This window comes from Suricata suricatta, chromosome 8 (genome assembly GCF_006229205.1).
Source record: "Suricata suricatta isolate VVHF042 chromosome 8, meerkat_22Aug2017_6uvM2_HiC, whole genome shotgun sequence".
NCBI classification, from domain to species: Eukaryota; Metazoa; Chordata; class Mammalia; order Carnivora; family Herpestidae; genus Suricata; species Suricata suricatta.
Window position 1 is genome coordinate 100893789 of NC_043707.1, and position 23614 is coordinate 100917402.

Genomic DNA, 23614 nt, shown 5'->3' on the forward strand with positions numbered 1-23614 from the left:
TTGGTTACTGTGGCTTTTTAGAGTAAGTTTCAAAATCAGGAAATTCTGTAACTTTGTTGTTCTTTTTCAAGAATTTTTTGGCTGTTTAGGGTCCCTTGAGATGCTATGGGAATTTTAGGGTTAATTTTCCTATTTATGCAAAAAAAAATTAATCCCATTTTAATGGGGTTGCATTGACTCCCTAGATTACCTTGAGTAGTATTGAGGTCATCTTAACAATATTAAGCCTGCCAGTCCATAAACATGGAATGTCTTTCTATCTATTCATGTCTTTTTTTTCTTTAACTGTTTTATTTTTTTCAGTGTACAAAGTCATTCATCACTTTAATTTCTAAGTACTTTATTCTTTTTGAGGCTATTTTATTATTATTATTTGTTTTAAATTTGAGAGAGTGACAGAGGGGGAGCAAAGAGAGAGAGAGAGAATCCCAAGTGTGGGGCCCAATGTGGGGCTCAATCTAATGATTGTAAGATCATGATCTGAGCCAAAGTCAAGAGTTAGATACTTAACCAGCTGAGCCCCCAGGTATTCCTTTTTGAGGCTTTGTTAAATGGAGTTGTTTTCTTAATTTCCTTTTCAGATGGTTTATTTTTATATGGAAATGCAACTGATTTTTGCATGTTGATTTGTATCCTGCTACTTCACTGAATTTGTTCATTAGTTCTGACAGTTTTTTTGTGGCACTTTAGGTTTTTTTACATATTAGATTGTTATCTGTGAATAGAGATAATTTTATTTCTTCCTTTCCTACTTTTTCTTGCCTAATTCCTCTGGCTAGCACTTCTAATAATCTGTTGAATAGAAGATGAAAAATGGGCATTCTTTTTTTTTAAATTTTTTTTTAATTTTTGAGAGGGAGTACGAGCAGGGGAGGGGCAGAAAGAGAGGGGGACAGAATGTCTGAAGCGGGCCCAATGTGGGGCTCTAACTCATGAACAGTGAAGTCATGACCTGAGCTAAAGTTGGATGCTCAACCGACCGAGAAACCCAGGTATCCCAAAAATGGGCATTCTTGACTTGTTCCTGATCTTAGAGGAAAAGCTTTCAGCCTTTAACCACTGAGTTTAATGTTAGTTGTGGGGTTTTATGTTGGTCTTAATTATGTTGAAGTCATTTCCTTTTATTTCTACTTTGAGCATTTTGCTTGTTTGTTTTTTAGCCACAAAAGGGTGAATTTTTGTCAAATGCTTTTTCAGTATCAAGATAATCAAGTCATTTTTTTCCTTTCATTTTATTAAGGTATGATTACATTGATTGACTATTGTATGTTGAACTCTTCTTGCATTCCAGGAATAAATTGCACTTGGTCATGCTATATAATCTATTTAATATTTTGTTGCATTTGGTTTGTTGGTATTCTGTTGAAGATTTATTGAAAGTTTTAAAGTAGGAGACTAACTGGTAGACATAAGGAGAACGGGAAGAAGGCCCAGAGCGTGGAAATAGGAGACTCATTCATTAGCAGGCTGTTACTTCCCGGGCAGGTTTTCTTAGACTAAACAAACTAATTCTTTCCAAAACGTATTTCAGCAGAAGGCACCACCACTTATTTAACCACTTGCTTAGGACAAGCACCTTTGAGTTATCTTTGATGATCTCTGTCACTTACCCTGCATGTTCAAATTGTTAACAAATTCTGTAGAATTTACCTTGAGACATTATATATTACAAATTGAGTCATTTATCACACACTCTACTCTTTCTGTTTGGATTGTTTTTAATAATGGAAAGCTATTACCATCCCTAGAGTTTAAATTTTTTTTAATGTTTGTTTATTTTTTAGAGAGAGACAGAGTACGGGTGGGGAAAGGGCAAAGAGAGAGGGAGACACAGAATCCGAAGCAGGTTCCATGCTCTGAATTGTCATCACAGAGTCCAATGCAGGGCTCGAACTCATGAACTGTGAGATTATGACCTGAGCCAAAGTCTGACATTAAACTGACGTAGCTACCCAAGTGCCCCTAGGATTTTTTTTTTTTTTAAACTAGTCTCCATGCCCAGTGTGGGGCTCAAATGCATGACCCTGAGATGAAGAGACCCATGCTCTACCAACCTAGCCAGCCAGACACTTCTGTTCTTTTTTAATCTACGTTACCACCATCTTTTACCTGGACTATTTCCAGTTTACCCCTCCTTCTTGCTCCTCACAGTCTATTCTTTCTTCATTTATCAGCCAGGATTGTTGTTTCAAAATATGTCATAACATGTGGGGCACGAGGTGGCTTAGTTGAGCAGTTGACTCTTGACTTTGGCTTGGGTCATGATCTCACAGTTCCTGTGTCAGGCTTTGTGCTGATAGTGTGGAGTCTGCTTGGAATTCTCTCTCTCAAAATAAATAAATTAACTTAAAAAAAAACCATGTCATAACATGTTACTTCCTGCTCATAGCCCTTCACTGGCTTCCCAACTCAGAATAAACATTTTAAGTCCTTATCAAGTATTGTAAGGTCATACAATACTTGGCTTCTAGTTAACTTTTGAGCCTCATGATTAGTTACTCCTTTAATCACATTGATCTCTTCAAATAACATTAGGTACTTTTGTGTCTCCAAATCTTTGCTTTTATTATTCGCTGTGTCTGAATGCTCTTCCCTCAGAAATTTAAATATTTCTCCTTCATTTTTAGGTTTCTGCCAAATACTACCTGCTTAGTTACCTTTGTCCACTCTATTCTAAAATAATATCCCTGAAGAAAAAAAAATATAAAAATAAAAGAAAAAAAGAAAATAATATCCCCTGCCCATCAACTGTAGTTTCTCACCCTGTGTGAATTTTCTTCAGTGCATTACCTGACATGATAGTATATATTTATTTGTGGTCTATTTCCTCTAACTAGAATTTAAATAAAACCTTGGAAGAAAAAAAATGAAATTGTCTTATGGTCACATTTGATTTTTCTATACCTTACTTAAACTTTACTTATGTTTAGATTGAATATGGTAACAACGAATAAAATTAGGAATAAACCAAAGTCTTTGTTTAACTGTAGTGTAGGGGATGGAGGAGAAGGAATAAGCTACTTTTGATTTTTCAATTTGTTGTGAACTACATGTCTCAAAATAAGAGAATGTCTCTTGACTGAAATGTGGTAATAGAAAAATGCCATTATTATTAAAGAAATGGTATGGTCTCAGTTGTGGCCAAAAAAAAAAAAAAAGGAAATGTTAGAATGAGATTGTTTGGATGCTTTTCTTCTTTGTATTTTCCTATCTTTTATGTAGCTTTTGCAGTTAGCATATGTTTTAAAAAAAATCAAAATAATAGTGGCACTCGGGTGGCTCAGTTGGTTGCGTGTCAACCTCTTGGTTTTAGCTTGGGTCATGGTTTGTGGGTTTGAGCCTGCATCATGCTCTGTGCCGACAATATGGAGCCTACTTGGGATTCTCTTTCTCCCTTTCTCTCTACCCCTCCTCTGCTCACTCTCTGTCTCTCTTTCAAATAAATAAACTTTAAAAAATAAAAATAAAATCATAATAAATCAGTCTTTAAAAATTAGTGTGTATATATAATATAGTTTCTCTTTTGCTTTTTGGTTTAAATTGTCTTTCAAACTTTTAGTAGAATCAGGGTTTTGGGAAACATTTTGCCTACTGTTGGATAAAAGAACAGAAACAAATCAGTTGTAAATGGTAGTCTGTATAACAAATGCGATGATAGTGTCTAGGACGTTTTCCTGTGACCATTTAATCTGATATCATATGCCAGATCAGGAGGATTTAAGACTTTCTCCTACACTTAAAAGTCTTTTTGCTGCAGCAGAATTGTCCACAAAATTATCAGCTAAGTGTTGTACTTACAGTACTTTGGCTTTGATATAGCATTTCAGAATTTATGCAGACAATAAAGTAGAACAAGTTTTATTTTCTAATGTTTAATAGCAACGTCCACCAAAGGCCTCTTAATCTTCCACTACTTAAAACATTTCTGTCTCTTGTTCACTTCCATATCTTGGGTGCCTTAAGTTAAATCTGACATATAGAAGGTGAATATTTGTTGAGTTAATATATTTATGTTCTTCTATCCTAAATATAAGGACACTAAAATAGAAACAATTTTTTTTGTGTTATTGTTAAATGTTATACTAATAGGAAAAACAGGAAGAAAGTGAGCTACGTTCTCTGCCACCTCCTTCCCCTGCCCACTTGGCTGCTTTAAGTGTTGCAGTTATTGAATTAGCAAAAGAACATGGAATAACAGATGATGACCTCAGAGTCCGTCAGGAAATTGTGGAGGAAATGTCAAAGGTTATAACAACATTTTTACCAGGTACAAATGCACTTTATGCTTAACTTTTAAAATTATACAGCTTTTTCCCTTGCTTCCTGTTAAACTTAGTGTAAATTATCTTAATATTTTTCTTTCTCTTTGTTTCTCCATCTTAAAAATAGATGAATTTAATTATTTTATAAGTGATTTTTGTGGAAATATTTCAGACTAGGAAAATAGAGAATTACGGCAACAAGAAAAAAAGAATTTTTAAAATGTCAGATATAGGAAAATATCTTATAGGTCAATTGTTATATTTTGTATAAATTTTTTTCAGTTTTGTTTTTGATTTCTAAGTGGACATTTTAATTATATTATTTTCAGTGTATACCTTTCAGCTAGTTACTGAGTAAGATTCTTATAGCCGATGGTGGGGAAAAATTAACTTACTTTAGACTCATTACAAGTAAAATTTCCCTTTTTATTTCTTTTTGAACATGCTCTTTCTTTACAGAAAGCTTATTATGTTTTTCATGTAAGGAGGAGTTGTGCCAGGTTTATTATAGACATTTATGTAAAGATTATATTTGCTTAACCCTTAATATTTTTTTGCATCAATATTGAATTTAAATAAATGTCTATTAAATAAAACTTATTTCTCACCACCAAAGGGATTTTGGACAGTTGGCAAATGATAGTTTTAAATTTTTTATTATTTTTTTATTTTTTAAATGTTTTTTATTTATTTTTGAGAGACAGAGAGAGACAGCATGAACAGGGAATGGTCAGAGAGAGAGGGAGACACAGAATCTGAAGCAGGCTCCAGGCTCTGAGCTAGCTGTCAGCACAGAGCCCGATGTGGGGCTCAAACCCACGAATTGTGAGATCATGACCTGAGTTGAAGCCGGATGCCCAACCAACTGAGCCACCCAGGCGCCCTGACAAATTATAGTTTTATGTAGAGCCATTTGTGAGATATTACGAAAATATAAAATTGAAATTAAAAAATGGAAAACATTTTCATTTCTCTTATTTCTGTAATGTGTTTTTCTACCTAAAATACATTAAACACGAATTTAAATGATATACAGAAATCATTTACTATTTTGAGAAGAAAAATGCAAGCACCTGGCTGGCTCAGTCATTATAACCTGCAGCTCTTGATCTTGGAGTTGTGACTCTCATGTTGGGTGTGGAGCCTACTTTACATTTTTTTATTTTAATGTGTATTTATTTTTGAAAGAGATGGAGTGTGAGCGGGGGAGGGGGAGAGCGAGAGGGAGAGAGAATCTGAAGCAGGCTCCCAGGCTCTGAGCTAGTAGCACAGAGCCTGACATGGGGCTTGAACTCACAAACTGTGAGATTGTGACCTGAGCTGAAATCGGATGCTTAACTGACTGAGCCACCCAGGCATACCGTGTGGAGCCTATTTAAAAAAAATAACTAAAGTATTTTTTTAAATGGGCAGAAAGGCAGTTTTTTTGATGTTACTGATTTAAATGACTCTCAGACTTTTTGTGAACTTGAAAAGTAGACTTTTATCTATACAAATGAGTATGAACTCAACACTTTCTAAGAAACTGAACCTGCCTATGTTGTCCCAATTATGTTATTTTCAACTTGCCCTCTGGTGAGATCCTTTTAAAATTTACCTTATGATGATTTTTGAAATAATGTATTTGATAGTTTGAAAAAGATGTAAGTTGTATGTTATTATTCCTATATATTTTGTTTTGTGAAATCTTGAAAACAGGATTTTGTGCTTTGGGTTTTCTTTTTTTTTGTATTGTTCCTTTTAGGGAGGAGGTTAGGTTTGTAATATCAACTGATGAGGTTTCACTTTGTATTTTTAAAGAGCATTGGTATTCAGTGTCTATGATCCCTTCCCCATTTAAAGTGCTACCTCTTATATAAATATAAATATCTAAGATTGAATAAATGTAGTTTGTGACAGTAGTTACACCTAGGTTAGTACATTCTGTACTGTTACATATTAAATGCTAAACGTAATTCTAGTCATTCTAAATAAACTATTACTAATATTTTGTTTAAACATTGAACTTTTATGACTAATTCTTTCTTCTCTGTCTCTGGGCCCCATAACTGAGAGACATAGAAAGAATGTCATTCTGTAAATGTTGTACTAGAATTGGAAAACACAGAATTGAAATATATGCAATTTTACTATCATCATTTTTAAGAAATTCCTCTTATTTGCATACTATTTCATGCTTTGATATTCTTTCCTTTATTTCCAGAGTGTTCACTTAGGTTGTATGGCTCATCTCTGACTAAGTTTGCTCTGAAAAGTAGTGATGTTAATATAGATATAAAATTTCCTCCCAGGGTAAGTAATTATAAAAGCATTTTTAAATGTGGTTCTTAAATAGTACTTGGTAATTTTTAACTAGTTACCTTTTTAGAGAAGGTGTAGGGGATTAGAAGACTCTGGTTTGTAGTGTAATCAAATGTGGTTTTGGAAACTATGAGTGCTAGATATAGATGGAATAAAAGAAATAAGGGAGAGGAAGAGGGAAGCAGAGTAATACAGAAAAAAAAGGAAAATGCTGATACATATTTGATTGTGTTGAATAGATATCACTTGTAAGCAGAATAGAAAGCGAAAATAACTTTGAAATCACACATCTGTGTTCAAGTCTTGGCTGCAATGAGCAAGTTACTTTGCCTTATTGAGACTCAGTTTTTTGATTTCCAAAAACACCTGTAATAATAACTTTTATATTAAATAAGATGCTATATACCAGACATTTTTGTATAGTGTGCCTTGTGCATTGTGGGTACTTTTAGTAAGTAATTAGCACTCCTAACATTATTTATTTATTGACCTATGAAACATTTAAAATGGTTGACATTTTATGTGTTATTGAGTAATTTTAATGCTTAGGTGAAAATTATGATTTAGGTGAAAATTTGATGTTTTATTTCTTATCTGATCCAGTTATGTACTTACCATTAATATATGATTATTAAATACGTTAAGATAGCATCAAAGTATATACTAAACTAAGCATTTGACAAGTTTGTGTTTTAAGGTAGCCTTTTAACCATGCTACCTGTTATCAGTATCTCTTAAATTTCCTATCTCAATAACTTCCCTTTAACAGTTATTTGGCAAGGTGATTTCTTTTCTGTTTATTTTGCTGTGAAATTCCAGAATCTTTTCTTATCCTAAGAACTTCTTAATTCTAGAAATATTGCTGGAATAATAGCACTACATGATTTGTTAGATTCTAGTTCCATGAACAAGGTATGTTACTATAGAAGTGTTTTAACTATTCTCTTTTTCATTATTTTAAAATATAGAGCGTGGTTTTATTTAAATATTTAATGAAATTGAATTCTCTCTAATGTTTGCATTTTGAACTTTGAAATTAGTATATTGATTTGCTTTGAACTTTCTTAGATGAATCATCCAGATCTTCTGATACAAGTGCTTGGGATTTTAAAAAAAAGTGGTGAGTTTCTTTTTTAATTTGTCTAAAGAAAATTCTTTGAGGGTACATATACTGTGTTGTTTATACATGGCTAACCAAGTTAAATACTTATAGTAACATATATGAATCATTATGTTACATAAAGTTATATATTTGTTGAATAGGTCTGCTATAAAATTTATATGCCATTAGATAAAAAGTATCATATTTATAATAGGGATATAAAAAAGCAAGAGCAAGAGAAAAGCTTGAAGGCTCTCCTCACTCCTTAAAGTGAAAGGAAATTTGGGAATTTGATCTTTCTTAGGAGCCTGACCTTGACCATCACAGTTACATCATCAGGATTTGAAAACTAATATAGAAATCTATTATATATTGACTTTGATTTAACACAAGGCTAGTACTTTTCTTGGCCAAAAAACAATTATTTTCCCATATTACCTAAAAGATCTTCTTTTCTGGAATTATTAATTTAAATATATATGTTATATATATCATATATAATAATGGATAATAATTATATATACATTATGTGTGATGTATAATAATGTATATGTGTGTTTATATATAAGTATATAACATATAAATCAATGTATAGTTGTATAAACATTTATAATATATAAAATGAATGTCCATATAGCAATATGCCCATGTATAGATGCTATCCATTTTATTCATCCATTCATTGAAGGGTAACTGGTTATCATGTTCAAGGCCCTGTGTTTGATGATGGGAAGGCAGAGGTGCATAAGATGTCTTCGTACAACTTAGTGGGAGAAGGTGACTGATAATCTATATTTAAAAAAAAAAAAGTACTGCCTATTGGGTAATTTAAAATGTTACTGGGATTTCTTGTATAAAAGAAGACAGAAAACCTATAATCATTAGGAAATCACCGATGAAGGAAAATTTAGGAGAGACTTGGGGAAAAAGTGTGCATGTATTAAGTACTTTTTTTTTTCCACTTAAGACAATAATTTAATTAATCACTTATATTACATCAACCAAATCATACCTAATAAGTTTCTCATATCTGCCTTAGCTGTCTGGATTGCCTTTGATGTTCATTCATATAGGTAAAAATACTTTCAAAGTAAAAAAAATTTTTAAATTTCATCTGTCTTAAACCAGGCTCTCAGTCATATAGTACAATATGGAATATTATTTTCTTGTTTTTTATTTATTGCTTTTCTTGTTAAAAGTAAATGCTTAAGAGCTCAGGATATGGAGCCAGGCTTAACTGGTCTCAAATTTTACTTCTGCCACTTATTGGTTGTATCCTTTGACAAATTAACAAGTGTGTTAATGCTTCAGTTTTCTCATCTGTAAAATGACAATAATATAGTATCTTTTTTTTTAAAGGTTACTTATTTTTAGATAGAGAGAATACAAGCAGGGGCAAGGCAGGGAGAACCCCAAGCAGGCTCTGTGCTGTCAGCTCAGAGCTAGCCATGGGGCTCGGTCTCCTGAACTGTGAGATCATGATCTGAGCTGAAACCAAATGTCAGGTGCCGAAGTGACTGTGCCACTTAGGCAACCCAATATAGTATCTTTTTTTAAAAAATATTTTTCTTTACATTTATTTATTATTGAGAGACAGAGAGAGCATGAATGGGGTAGGGGCAGAGAGAGAAGACGACACAGAATCTGAAGCAAGCTCTAGGCTCTGAGCAAGCTGTCAGCACAGAGCCTGATGCAGGGCCTGAACTTGCGAACCGCGAGATCATGACCTAGCCAAAGTTGGTTGCTCAACCGACTGAGCCACCCAGGCTCCCCTATAGTATCTTTTTGATGAGAAGATTGTTGGGAGGATAAAATGGTTTAAGCCACAGCCTAGAAGTGCTTGGTTTATATGCAGTAACTTCTGATTAAATTTTTGCGGCTATGATTGTTATTAATCCTATTGTCATCTTAAATTTTATGAATTACAAATATCTGGCAAGAATATTTTCAGTTTGGCTTAGAAAAAGATAACTTATTGACCCTCCTTACCCTGTCATTGATTTTACAGTCACCTCTAACTTCCTTTCTCTCTGTCTCTGTCCTGTCAGTTCTCCATTATTTATCAGCTTCTTGTTGGGAAATTAGTTTTTAAGGGAATAATTTGGTATAATTAATCTTGTAAAGGGATTTTAATGTATTTTTCTTTCTTAATAAATACTTGTCTCTTATTGCACAAAAACTAAAACATATTACACATAAGAGGTAGTAATGGAGCTTTTATCTCTTTAGATTCACTGGACAGTTTCAACCTAGCAAACATTTTAAATACATGTCTAGATCATCTTAAGTTCCATAACATAGGTTTATAAAATTCAGTCTTATTCAAAATTATTACCTTCTTTATGCCTTCATTGTACTCCTTTAAGACCTCTGTCTTGTTAATTACAGGATTTGTTTATATATTTATGTCCCTTCTTTGAGCTCTTTGTGTCTTGTTAATTAATTGTCATATCCACCATGCATAATGTAATTCCTGGCATGTAAGTCTTCAGCACATGATTTTTTAATAAGTTAATAATCCCAACAAGTACTACTAAGAGATTTTCTTTAAATTTCCAATGAAATCATATTAAACTATCTATTTTCATTAGATTAGACATTTATGGCATGGGGCTTTCCTAGGAGATGTAGAGAAAGACTTTAGAGTTGAAGTGTGCTTTATCCTCTTCTTACTTAGGATCTTTGATTGATCAGGCAAACTCTTCATACAGTAACAGGAAATGGGGCCAGCAGAGTTAGCCTTTACTTGCATGCATAACTTAAAACAACTAAGTTCTCAAAACATTGTAGGTTTTTATTTCATGACTCCTTTGGAAATAGAAGTAAGTGGTGCTTGTTTGCCAATTACTTTGGCTAGATTATATACTTACTAGGAAATACTCAAACTTTTAGAGATGTTAAGACCTTTCTTTTTAAGGTGATTATAATTTTTGGACAATATTTGGGACTGTCCCTGTGGTTTATAATAAATAGCAAATGACACCAAGAGAGGTAAGAGATTCTGTTGGGTTGATGCTCATAATATGGAATATTATCTCAAAGAAACAATGTGAATCATTTCTAGAAGAAAACTAGCACTTAATGTTTACTATAGAGTAAATATTTGAGAGATGTTGGCAATAGCTTACATGTTTTATTTTTTTTTCCTTATTAGTATTATATATAGATGTGGAATCTGATTTTCATGCTAAAGTTCCTGTTGTGGTGTGCAAAGATCGGAAAAGGTTAGTAACAATAAAAAGAAAATAGTTTTTGAAATAAGTAAATATGCACTGAACTTCTCCAAGGCAAAAATTTTTATTTTGTTTTGTTGTGTTTTATTTATTTTATTTTTATTTTTACTTTATTAAAGTTTATTTATTGAGAGAGAGAGAGAACATATATACGTGAGTGAGCGTGCATGCACAGGGTAGGAGCAGAGAGAAAGGAAAGACAGAATCCTGACATGGGTCTCTATCCCATGAGCCTTGAGGTCATGACCTAAGCTGAAATCAAGAGTCAGATACTCAACTGACTAACAGACCCACCTAGTTGCTCTAGAAAATTTTGTTTTAGATTTCTCCTTAGATTAATATACTGTTTATTAAAAATTAAAGCTTACTAACAGCCTGTGAACAAAAAGGAGAGTTACCAATGAAATACAAAACAAAGGCAAAACTTCCATTTTTTTTCTCAAAGAAGTTCATTTGCCCAACAATATTGTGCATTTACTGTATGTTAGGTACTGCTTTGCTGTAAGGATACAAATATAAATAAATAGCCACCATTCTCCAGGAGCTCACAGTCTTTTACAATCTCATTTTTATATCCCTGAAATTGAATGAGTCACTGAAGACTAATCTTGCCTTTACAAAAAAAAAATTTTTTTTTTAACATTTATTTATTTTTGAGAGACAGAGACAGATCATGAGCAGGGGAGGGGCAGAAAGAGAGGGACACACAGAAACGGAAGCAGGCTCCAAGCTCTGAGCTGTCAGCACAGAGCCTGACGCTGGGCATGAACCCACAAACAGTGAGATCATGATCTGAGCCAAAGTCGGATGCTCAACTGACTGAGGCACCCAGGCGCCCGTAATCTTGGCTTTCTAGTCAGATGTTTATAGGATTTAGAGCAAAGCGCCTGTCATAAAGGAAACTGAGATAATCCTATTTGTGATCAATGTGGGAGACATAGGAACAATACAGAAATAATTGTTTATTAAATGTTCTTTTATTGAATACTAACTTGTATATCTTACATTTTAAGAGTACTTTATTTTCTTATTCCAAGTTGTAAGAATCTATAAAGCTCTAATTAGAAAATTGAGATCTGGAGAGATTAAATGATTTGGCCAGATTCACAACATTAAGAGTAAAATCAGAATCAGAATGGGAGTATTTTGACTCCCAGTGTTTTTTGTTTTTTGTTTTTGTATCCACAGTGTGTCAAATTGCCTCTTTGTGGAACCTCAGATACATTCTTCTCCCTGCTACCAAATAACTCTACTATAGTTCTGTTTCTCCTTTAGCGTAGCTCCTGTTTTCACTTACAGTTAAACATTATTTGAGGGTTCATATGTACATCCTTTCTAATCCAAAAGTAGCATATCAAAAAAATCATGAAAGCTTAGATAGGTAAAATTCGAGTCAAGAAGGATAGCTAATTAGTTCAGTATTTCATTTTTTTCTTTTTATAATATGCAGAGCAAAAGCAATGAGCCAGAAAGGTATGTTACACTACCTGACATTGATGAGATAAATGCCTTTTCTCTGATAAAAATCAGGTTTTGGTGAATGCTACTAATGCTTTTGAAATTGATTTCTTTGTTTTTGTTTTTTTAAGTTTGAGAGAGCGTGTATGTTTGCTTTCACGAGCAGGGGAGGGGCTGAGAGAGGGAGAGAATCCAAGCAGGCTCCACACTGTCACACAGAGCCTGATGTGGGGCTTGATCCCATGAACCATTAAGATCATGACCTGTGTTGAAATCAAAAGTCAGCTGCTTTTACCCACTTAGCCACCTCCCAAGGCACCCCTTGAAACTATTTTCTGAAGAATTTAAATACTAAATTAGGTTGAAATTAATATCTGAAGTACAAATGAATATTGAAAACATCTTTAATTCATATGGAAGTCTAATGATGGAAATGATTTGTAGTTTCCAGTTATCTCTCAATCTATTAAAATATTTGTTTTTTATTTTGATTTTCTTGGTAATAAAATATGGTGCCTAGAAAGAATAAGCATAGGATTTGGAATATTCTGGTTCTTAAGGTTTTAATACAGTGAATTTTGTTTCTTTCTCATTCACAGTGGTTTACTTTGTAGAGTGAGTGCAGGAAATGATATGGCATGCCTCACTACTGAATTACTTGCTGCTCTTGGCAAGATGGAACCTGTCTTTACTCCTTTGGTGTTAGCCTTTCGCTACTGGGCTAAGGTAAGTGAAGCAGAAGAAAAAAGAACCTGTCTTTAAGATAACTCAGGCTTTTTCCTGAACTAACATGTAAGATGAATCATAATATATGGGAATAAAATAGTTATCTGTGTCAGACCGAATTGATGTGGCAGGTTCTGATTATGGACATGAAAATAAAGTCTTCTAGACATATAGAGTAATTGATATATTTTATTATTCTCCTTTTATGTAGCACAGAAATATTATCTTTCAAATAGCAAATGAGGCTCAAGTTTTCACCCTTAATGTAAATTAAGGTTGTAAGATATGATTATGCAAGTTAATGCATAGGTTTGCAAGGTTTTTTGTTAGCATCTTTTTTCCTATCTCTGTCTTAGAACATTGTTTCCTTTCCTCTGAGTTACTGATAACTTACAGCAGTTTCTTCTTGGGTAACTGCTGAGAATCAGTTATCTGTTTCCTGAATTAGAATTAATTTTGAAAGGCTGTGGTATCTTTTGTTGTCATTTCTTTCAACTGGAGGTAAGGAGGAGTGATAAAGTCATTATTATTATCAGTCCAAAAGACTAGAGAGAGAGAGTTTAGCCTTTCTGAGTGTGTTCTTACCAGTATAGTATTCATCACTTGTTATAGTAATGATGAGTAAATTCTCAGTCTTATACGAAGAAGATGGGTTAAGGGGGTGTTGGTGAAATGATTAAATTGAGAGCAAAAACTGCTAGAGGATTCTTGGAATTTTTTGTTTGGACTCTGATAAGAGGATTGGGGCAGAACAAGCTGGTTGACTAAGGAACAGCTTGAAAAGTAAGGAACAGTCAAATTCTAAGGTTGAGGCTTTTTCAGTTGAAGGCCTTTGTGTTTGCTGTTCCTTCATCTAGAATGTTCTAACTCCACGTATAGCATGGTTACTCTTTTACTTTTTTCAAATTTTTGGTTAAATTTTACCTAGTCAGAATTTCCTGACAAGGGAACCCTTATATAAAATAGCATTGCCTTCATCACTCTCCCTGTTTCTACACTGTTTTAGTTTTTTCATAGCACTTACTACTACCTGCTATACCAATATTTGTTTTTGATCAGTTTTCTTCCATGAAATTGTGAACTCTGTGAGAAAAACTCTAGTAACCAAGGTTTCTCAAGAGTGTGGGATGAGGCTGGTATGTGAAACATAGCTAGCATTCAGGAAACTCAGTGTACTAACTTTGGAGAGGTTAGTAGCTTCATAAGGGATGAAGGTGTTAACAGGTGTTAACAAATATCACCTTTGGATGATATTTCTTAACTATGCTCTAAGTTATAGTTATTATAAAATAGTGTCGGTTTTCTTAAGATCTTCTTTTATTCAACTAACTAGTCTGTGTTAGAAGGATATGCATAATATTCGTATAAGTTATTTCCATTTGGAAAAAATGTGGTCTGTAAACTTTGTTTCCTGAAGTGTCTCTTAGAAGATTTCTCAAATTTCTATTGATTCCAAACATACTAGTCAATGAAGTACACTAAAAAAATGCACTACGAACAGAACAGTGTGTCTGATTTTTGGCAGTTGAGTTAGTTGCAAAGAGCTTTTTTCATGGTTTTTATTTTATGAGTTTATTGTAAGAAACCTAGAAGTAATTCCTGGTATATTTTTTTCTCTCAGAGGCTTTTTAAAAACAGCTTTTTTATCTTGAGGTTTTAAGCCACATTGTACATTTTATAATAAAGCACAGATTTTTTACAGTTTGAGAGTTCAGAAAAATTCTTGCATATGAATATAATTTATGATGTAATAAGATTGCTCTTGACTATTCTCTGGCTGTCTCCTCTCTTAACTTTAGCATTCCAGTAATAGGAATAGTTTTTTAGTCAAGCCTATTAAAACTGTTTAGCCTTTTCCATCCTTTATAGTTAAGTTTTCTGACTCAGAGTAATTTTTTTGTGGTTATACAAATTAGGGGCACCAACGTGGCTCAGTTAGTTGAGTGTCCGACTTCGGCCCAGGTCATGGTCTCACAGTTTGTGAGCTCGATTCCTGCATCAGGCTCTTTGCAGACAGCTCAGAGCCTGTAGCCTGCTTCAGATTTTGTGTCTTCCTCTCTGTCTGCCCCTCTCCCACTCATACTTTGTCTCTCTCTCTCTCAAAAATAAACATTACAAAATTTTTTAAAGAAAAAATTGGGACACCTGGGTGGCTCAGTTGGTTAAGCATCCAACTTCGGCTCAGGTCCTGATCTCGTGGTTCATGAGTTCAAGCCCCACATTGGGCTCTGTGCTTACCACTCAGAGCCTGGAGCCTGCTTTGGATTCTGTGTTTCCTTCTCTTTCTCTGCACCTCTCCTGCTCGCACTCTGTCTCTCTCTCTCTCTCAGGGAAAAAAAAAAATTTAAAAAAAGAAAGAAAGAAAAAATTAATTGTAGCAGTATTTGATATCTGAAAGAGATTCCTAGAGATGGCTACATGGAAAAAAATGAAACCGGACCACTTTCTTCTACCATATACAAAAACAAACTTAAAATGTATTGAAGACTTAAATGTGAGACCTGAAGCCATAAAACTCTTAGAAGAAAACATAGGCAGTAATCTTTTTGACATTGGCCTTAGAAATCTTTTTGTAGATGTGTTTTTTTTTTTAGTCAATGGAAGCAAAAACAAAAATAAACTATTGGACTGAACCAAAATAAAAAGTTTTTGTACTGTAAAGGAAACCATCAACAAAACAAAAAGGCAGCCCACTGAATGGGTGAAGATATTTGCAGATGATGTATCTGATAAGTGCTTAATATCTAAAATATATAAAGAACTTTTACAGCTCCCTACCAAAATACCAAGTCCAGTTAAAATTGGGCAGAAGACCTGAATTGACATTTTTCCAAAGAAGACATATAGCTGGCCAACAGACAGATGAAAAGATGCTCAACATCACTAATCATTAGGAAAATGCATTTCAAAAGCACCATTATACCTTGTCTTATCAAAAAGTAAGAAACAGCTGGCGTTGGTGAGAATGTGTAGTAAAAGAAACCGTCTTGCAAGGTTGATGGGAATATAAATTGGTGCAGCCACTGTGGAAAATAGTATGGAGGTTCCTAAAAAAATTAAAATTAGTACTAGACATTCAGTAATTCCACTCCTGAGTATTTACCCAAATAAAAAAGAAAACACTCCAAAGACATATGCACCCCTGTGTTTGACATTATTTACAATAGCCAAGATATGGGAGTGACAACAACTATCCATTGATAGATGAATGGATAAAGTAAATTGTGTGTGTGTGTGTGTGTGTGTGTGTGTGTGTGTGTGTGTACAGACGTTATAAAAAGACTACTCAGCCATTATAAAAAAGACAAATACAGTATGATTTCACTTATATCTAGAATCTAAAAAACAAACAAGAAAGCAGGAGCAGACCTGTAAATACAGAGAACAAACTGGTGGTTATCAGAGGAGAAGAGGGTAAGGTGATGGGCAAAATGGGTGAAGAGGAGTGGGAGCTACAGGCTTTCATTTGTGGAATGAATAAGTCAGATGAATGAAAGGTATTGCATGGGGACTATGATCAGTATAGTCACTTGTAGTGTGCATAGCATGACATACAGAGTTGTTGAATCACAGTGTTGTATACTTGACACTAATGCAACATTATGTGTCAATTATAATTTAGTTTAAAAAATTCCAGAGGACCTGCTGACAGGCAATAAAAAAAAGATCTCATACAAGGGAAAAAAAGAGTTCCCTAAGTTTTTTTTTAAATTGTATGTATAAATACAACTTGTACAACTTGATAATTTGATATATGTATTAACTGTGAAATAATCACCAGTCTGTTACCTCTCATAGTTACCTTTTGTGTGTGTGTGGTGAGAATGCTTGGGCTGTACCTTCTTACCAAATTTTAGTTACATGTTAACAGTAGTATTACTTATAGTCACTATGCTCTACATTAGATCACCAGAACTTATTCATCCTATATAACTGAAATTTTGTATACCTTGACCAAACACTCTCCGTTTCTCTCTCCCCCAGCCTCTTATAATTACCATTCTACCCTCTCTGTTCCTTTGACTATTTTAGATTCTGCATATAAGGGAGATTAGTGTCTTACTATATCTGGTTTCTTTCACTTAGCTAATAAATGTCCTGTAGGTCCATCCACATTATTGCAAATGGGAGAATTCTCTTTTTTAATGCTGAATGAGATTCTATTGTATTTATATACCAATTTTTCTTCATCTCTTTATTGGTTGGTAGACATTAAGGTTATTCCCACCATAGCTTGGCTATGATCCCAGAGTTTTAAGAGCTATCTCTTACACTACCTTAATGTTATTTCTCTGTGAGATGTCCAGTAGTGTTAACAGCATACATAAACAGTTCCTTACAGTTGGAGCAAAGTTTCTGGTTAACATAGTCGTTAGGCATGACTCCTGTTGTAGTACTTTGGAGATAGGAGAATTTAGTCTAGTGGGATAATTGAAGCTCTTATTTATCTTATAATCTTTTATCTTATTTATAAATAAGATAAAAAATTTTAGTTAAATAACAAATTATTAAAATTTAGTTATTTAACTAAAATTTTTAATGTTATTTATTTATTTTAATGTTTATTTATTTTTGAGAGAGAGAGAGAGAGAGATAGAGAGAGAGAGAGAGACTGACTTAGTATGAGTGGGAGAGGTGCAGACAGAGAGGGAGACACAGAATCTGAACAGAAGGCTCCAGGCTCTAAGCTGTCAGCACAGAGCCTGACGTAGGGCTCAAGCCCATGAGCTATGATACATGACCTGAGCTGAAGTCGGATGCTTAACCAACTGAGCCACCCAGGCCCCCCATGTTTTATTTAACTTTTAAAAAATGTTTATTTACTTTGAGAGAGAGTGTTGCACGTGTGTGCAAGCAAGGGAGGGGCAGAGAGAGAGGAAGACAGAAAATCCCAAGTGGAATTGTTAGTTGTTAGTGCAGAGCCTGACACAAGGCTCAAACTCATGAACCTGTGAGATCATGAATTGAGCCGAAATCAAGAGTCAGATGCTTAACTGACTGAACCACTCAGGTGCCCTAGATTGAAGCTCTTTTTATAAGTGTTCTTTATCCTTTCATTTTTAGTTGTATTCTTTTTTTTCTTTTTTTAAGTAACTAATACACCTAACATGGGGCTTGAACTCATGGCCCCAAGATCAAGAGTCATATGATCTACCGACTGAGCCAGCCAGGGCCCTGTATTCTTAAACTTATTAAGCCATTCTTAAATTTACTAAAATATTAAACTATAGTGATTATTATCTTTATTATCTAAATAAGAGCATAAAAATTAAAAAGCAAAAAAATCCAAGTATAGATTAATCTTATATAGATGCAAAAGTCTAAATGAAATATAAACAAATGGAATATATTAGTGTACCAAAAGGTTATATGCCACAACTATGCAGGATTTCAGGAATATATGAATGGTTTAATATCAGGAAATCTCTTAACATAATTTATTAACAATTTGAAGTAGAAAAAAACATGTTGAAAAGACATGTTCTTCATTAAAAACCTCTTAACTAGTAATGGAAGTTAATAAATATTATTCACTAAAAAAAAAACCCATCATTCTAGACAGTGAATTACTCAAGCCATATGTGTTAGAATTAGGACTATTACAGAGAAGTTCATCAGTGAAGTGATACATTGTTTTGGGAGATATAAAAAAATACAGTAAGAAAATGAAATGAAATAATGTAAATATTGGAAAAACAAAATTTATTAATGGTATGATTGTATACCTACAAAACTTTAGTTAAAAAACTTCTGGGATTAGTAGCATCTGGGTGGCTTAGTCAGTTAAGCGTCCGACCTCAGCTCGGATCATGATCTTGTGGTTTGTGAGTTCGAGCCCTGTGTTGGGCTCTGTGTTGACAGCTCAGAGCCTGGAGCTGCTTCAGGTGCTGTGTCTCCCTCTCTCTCTGTGCTTCTCCCTCACTAACACTCTGTGTGTGTGTCTCTCTTTCTCAAAAAATTTAAAAAATTAAAACTGTTGGGATTAATAAGGAACTTTGTAAGATGACTATGTAATAATAGGTTTTCTCTGTCAAAAATAACCTGGTAGAGTGGAAACAAAAATATTATCTTTGTGATCGTGTCACAAATTATAAAATAAAATTAACAAGGAAGGTACAAGAAGAAAATTTATATTATTGAAAGGTAAAAGTGAAACCCAAACAAATTCATTTATTCAGCAACCATTTGTTAAATGCTTCCTATGGGCCAGATACTATTCTAGGTGCTGGAAACATCTAACAAGATTATGTAAGAGTCCTGCTATCATGAAACTTACATATTTGTGGAAGAATCAGCCAGTAAACAAATATCTAAGTAACACAATATCTGGTAAGAGTTTGGTGCTATAAAAATGAGATGATGTGATACAAGAGTGACATTACACTAGATAGTTAGGGAAAGTCTCTTTGAGGAAGTGCTATTTAAACTCAGAGCAGCAGTAAGCAGCCACTTGAAAGTCTGAGGGAATAGTATCCAACAAATAGCTAGTACAAAGCTTCTAAGGTATGAATGAGCTTGTGAGGAACAGAAAGGAAGGCAGGCATGAGTGGCTAGAATGAAGCAAGTGAAAGTGGAAATTCCTGTGGTAAAGAATATGGGTTTTCATTGCAGTGAGAAAGAATGGGAAGAGTTTTAAAAGCAGCGTATGACTCAATGTGATATATGCTTTTAAAAGATCTTTTTGGGGTAAAGAGTTCAAATAGGGAGCCAGTAAGCAGGTTGCTGTAGTATATCAGCCTGAGGTGATAATGGTCTGTGCAAGATTAGAACGGATATGAAGCATAGCAGACTGATTTGGGATGGCTTTGGAGGTAGGACTTGTAGAGGTATTGGATATGAGAGTTGAGGGGAAGTGAGTAATTGATGACAGCTCCTAAATTTTTTGGAAAATGTAAAGATACAAAAGTCTTGAATAGGGAGATGATACCCCTAAAATGTAAAATCGCCTTTAGTTTTCAAATGTACAAGTAATTTCAATTAGAATTACCAAGAGTGTTTAAAAAGTTGATAAAATGATCTTAAAGTTAGTGTGTAAAAATAAATTCTACTTAAATGAGAAATTTAAATTTTAGAAGAAAATTTAAGAGTATGTATATGTTGCCTGTGGTTTGGAGAAATCTTTTTACCATGATAGGAAACCTAGGAGCTATATAGCATGCATATTTATATGTGCATTAATATTTTTATATGATAAAAAGTACCCTAAATAACGTCAAAATAAAAACAGATTGGAAAAAGTAACATTGTTCAAGTGCATATGTCACCTATAAAGAGTTATTTACTGTAATGTAAAATGAATCTATACAAATTGATAGGATGTACATGCAAATAGAAAAATTGGCAAAGATTCAATAAGCAGTTCAGAAAAGAGCAAATCTAAATGGTTTATAAACTTATGAAAATTGTATAATGTCTTAGCATTGAGGAAATGCAAATTTAAGTAGTTATTAGATAATTACATCTTACACATCCTATTGGGATTTTTAAATACTCAGTGTTGGAAAATGTATGTGTACACTCATGTTACTGGTGAAAAGAGGAATTTTTGTAGTGATTTTAGAAAATAGTCGTATTTATTAGAATTCAGATATATCACACATTTTTAAATCCAGTAAACACAGTGCTGGGAATATAGCTCATATAAATAAGCGCCAGTAATTAGGAACTACATATAAGGATAAATATTATAGCATTGCTATCATGGCAGAAATTGGGAACAGTATGAATGTCTTTGCTGGGGAATCTGTTGAGTAGCCATCCAGATCACAGACTATAATTTAAGCATTTAAAAGAATGTATTAGATTGGGCACCTGGGTGACTCATTCGGTTAAGTGTCTGACTCTTGATTTCGGCTCAGGTCATAATCTCTCATGGTTTGTGAGTTTGACCCGACATCCGGCACTGCATGTCAGCATGTATGCGTGTGCTCGCACGCTCGCTCTCTCTCTCTCTCTCTCTCTCTCTCTCAAAATAAATAAATAAACTTAAAAAATGTATTAGATCTGTACTAATTGACTTAGAGTAACTTTGTTGGTGTGTTATTAAAGGAGAAGAATATACAGAATATACAGAGACATGTCTATAATATGCAATTTTGGTAAGAGTGACATAAAACATAAAATATTTCCTGCATGTGTATAGAAAATAGAAATATATGTGTATGTGGTTATTGGGAGTATATATATAGGAAAAGGCATGGAAGAGTACATAGAAGATTGTTAACAGTGAGGCAGAAGAAGCAGCAAGATAAAATACTTTAAAAATGTGTAACAGTAAAACAGTATGTATGATATGATTCTATTAAACTAAAATATATATGTGACTTTATATGCAATAAAGAAATGAATGGAAAGATTCCCAATATGTTGATATTGGTCTCAGGGTAGAGAGATTTGAGATCATTCCTTATAATTTTCATTGTTTAAACATTTTACAGTAATTATAGCATGAAAACAGCTGCTTTTATTGTGAGGGGAACAAAGAAAATTAAAGCTCAATGGTAGTATTTTTTTCTTCTTCGTTTTGCAGTTATGCTATATTGACTCCCAAACTGATGGTGGAATCCCTTCTTACTGTTTTGCTTTAATGGTGATGTTTTTTCTACAACAAAGAAAACCCCCTCTTCTTCCTTGCTTACTTGGAAGTTGGGTAAGCATGAATTTGTGACCTATATTTGCATGTATATATGTAGTTTGCTCTTGCAGAGTGCTCTGTTCAAACATAATAAGCTGGAATTCTGGTTTGTCTGTTTGTCCATCTTTTTTTTTTTTTAATAATTTTTCCACTACCAATTTGGAATGCCTTTTTATATAGATTGAAGGCTTTGACCCAAAAAGAATGGATGACTTTCAGCTGAAGGGCATAGTAGAAGAGAAGTTTGTGAAGTGGGAATATAATTCAAGTAGTGCAACTGAGAAAAACTCAATTGCTGAGGAAAACAAAGCTAAGGCAGACCAACCAAAAGATGATACCAAGAAGACAGAAACAGACAACCAAAGTAATGCCATGAAGGAAAAACATGGCAAAGTAAGCTTTTGTTTTTGTTTTTGTTTTTGGCTTTTCTATCTGTAGAATTTGTGATGCCTCGATTGAAGCTATTTTACTAGTAGATTGACTGGACTGACTTTGTGTAAGCCTCTTGGCCTCATTTTCCTCATTTGTAAAGTGAGGGGTTGATCTGGTTTAGTTTTTCAGTACTGAGATTCTCTAATGAATTTATACCTTATTTTGGAAGATGTGTATTGTTTGAATCATTTCATGGTAATTCTTTGTATCTTTTTCATTTAGACAAGGAAAATTTCCTTCAGGAGTTGGGCTGTGACCAAAACCTTAGCATATAGGAATAATATTGCCAGATTGGTGGAAAAATAAAGGCCCTTTCCTCCCTTAGGGGGTGGCTTGCCTACTTAATCATTCAACATTCATTTATTAAGGACCTGCTATGTGCCAGACATTATCTTGAGGGCTTGAGAACCAAAGATGAATAACCATGGATTGTGTCCTCCAGAAGTATGTAGTCTTCTGAAATAGACCTATTATTACAGAAATGTAAGCATTACTGAAATAATTACTCTAGCTATATTGAATTATATGTAGTTCCCTGAATGTTTATTCTTAGTCCCTTCAACACTCCTACTTTCCTAGACTTCTTTGTACTCTCTTCTCAAACTACCAATACTTAGCTAATGCTTTTGCTTATTCACTGAGAAAACTGAAGCAATCAAAAGAACTTCTACACACTCCAAATATTGCCTGCCACTATCTGCATTCACGTAGTCTGCCCTTGATGCCTCTTTTCATAAAGGAACTCCCAAGTTGCTATCTAAAGTCATTTCTACCCTTGTGTATTTATTTAATCCCATCCCTTCTTGTTTATACCAGAACATTGCTCTAGCAATTCTTCTCTTTCCTTCCTAAGTTAGCAATATTTCATTCTTTTATTGACTCAAACATACTTCTATTTCTCCATTTAATTTATTATTATTATTTTTTTGAGAGAAAGAGTGCACATGTGAGAGGAAGAGAATCTTAAGCAGGCTTCACAAACCCTAAGATCATGACAGGACTGAATCAGATGTTTAACTGACTGAGCCACCCAGGCATCTCCCTCCCCTCTTTAAAGCAAAATAAGGACATCATTTTCCTTCCCAGTTTTGCACCCATTTGCAGTACAACTTTTTGAAAGAATTGTCCATATTCACTATTTGTGATTTCTGTTTCCCCTTAAGTCACTGCACTCAGGCTTCAGCTATGATCAATCTACCAAAACTTGTATCTTCAAATGTCATTATCCTCCACATTGCTAAATCCAGTGGTCACTTCTCAATTTTTATCTTTTTAGACTTATCAGCCATATTTACCAGTTGGTTATTTTCTTCTCTGAAAAATTTCTTAACTTGACTTTTAGGGTAGCACACCCATGGCAGATTATTTCTTCTCCGTCTCCTCTGTCTTTGTCTTTTCCCTTCCTCTCTAGTCTCCTAACTTTGGCATGCTCCAGGACTCAGTCTTCCATCCACCCCGCCTCACC

At 33.9% G+C, this 23614-nt stretch overlaps 1 protein-coding gene across 10 annotated transcripts in view; it reads left to right on the forward strand.

The window, feature by feature from the left end:
* TUT4 (terminal uridylyl transferase 4) overlaps positions 1-23614 on the forward strand; it is a 221715-nt gene that overhangs the window by 144403 nt on the left and 53698 nt on the right. For all 10 annotated transcript variants that reach the window (XM_029946134.1, XM_029946143.1, XM_029946133.1 and 7 more), the window contains 7 exons: positions 4090-4267; positions 6466-6554; positions 7632-7683; positions 10820-10889; positions 12956-13082; positions 21613-21732; positions 21898-22110. In XM_029946134.1, the coding sequence (XP_029801994.1) occupies positions 4090-4267; positions 6466-6554; positions 7632-7683; positions 10820-10889; positions 12956-13082; positions 21613-21732; positions 21898-22110 (849 nt within the window). The remainder of the gene's footprint in view (positions 1-4089; positions 4268-6465; positions 6555-7631; positions 7684-10819; positions 10890-12955; positions 13083-21612; positions 21733-21897; positions 22111-23614) is intronic.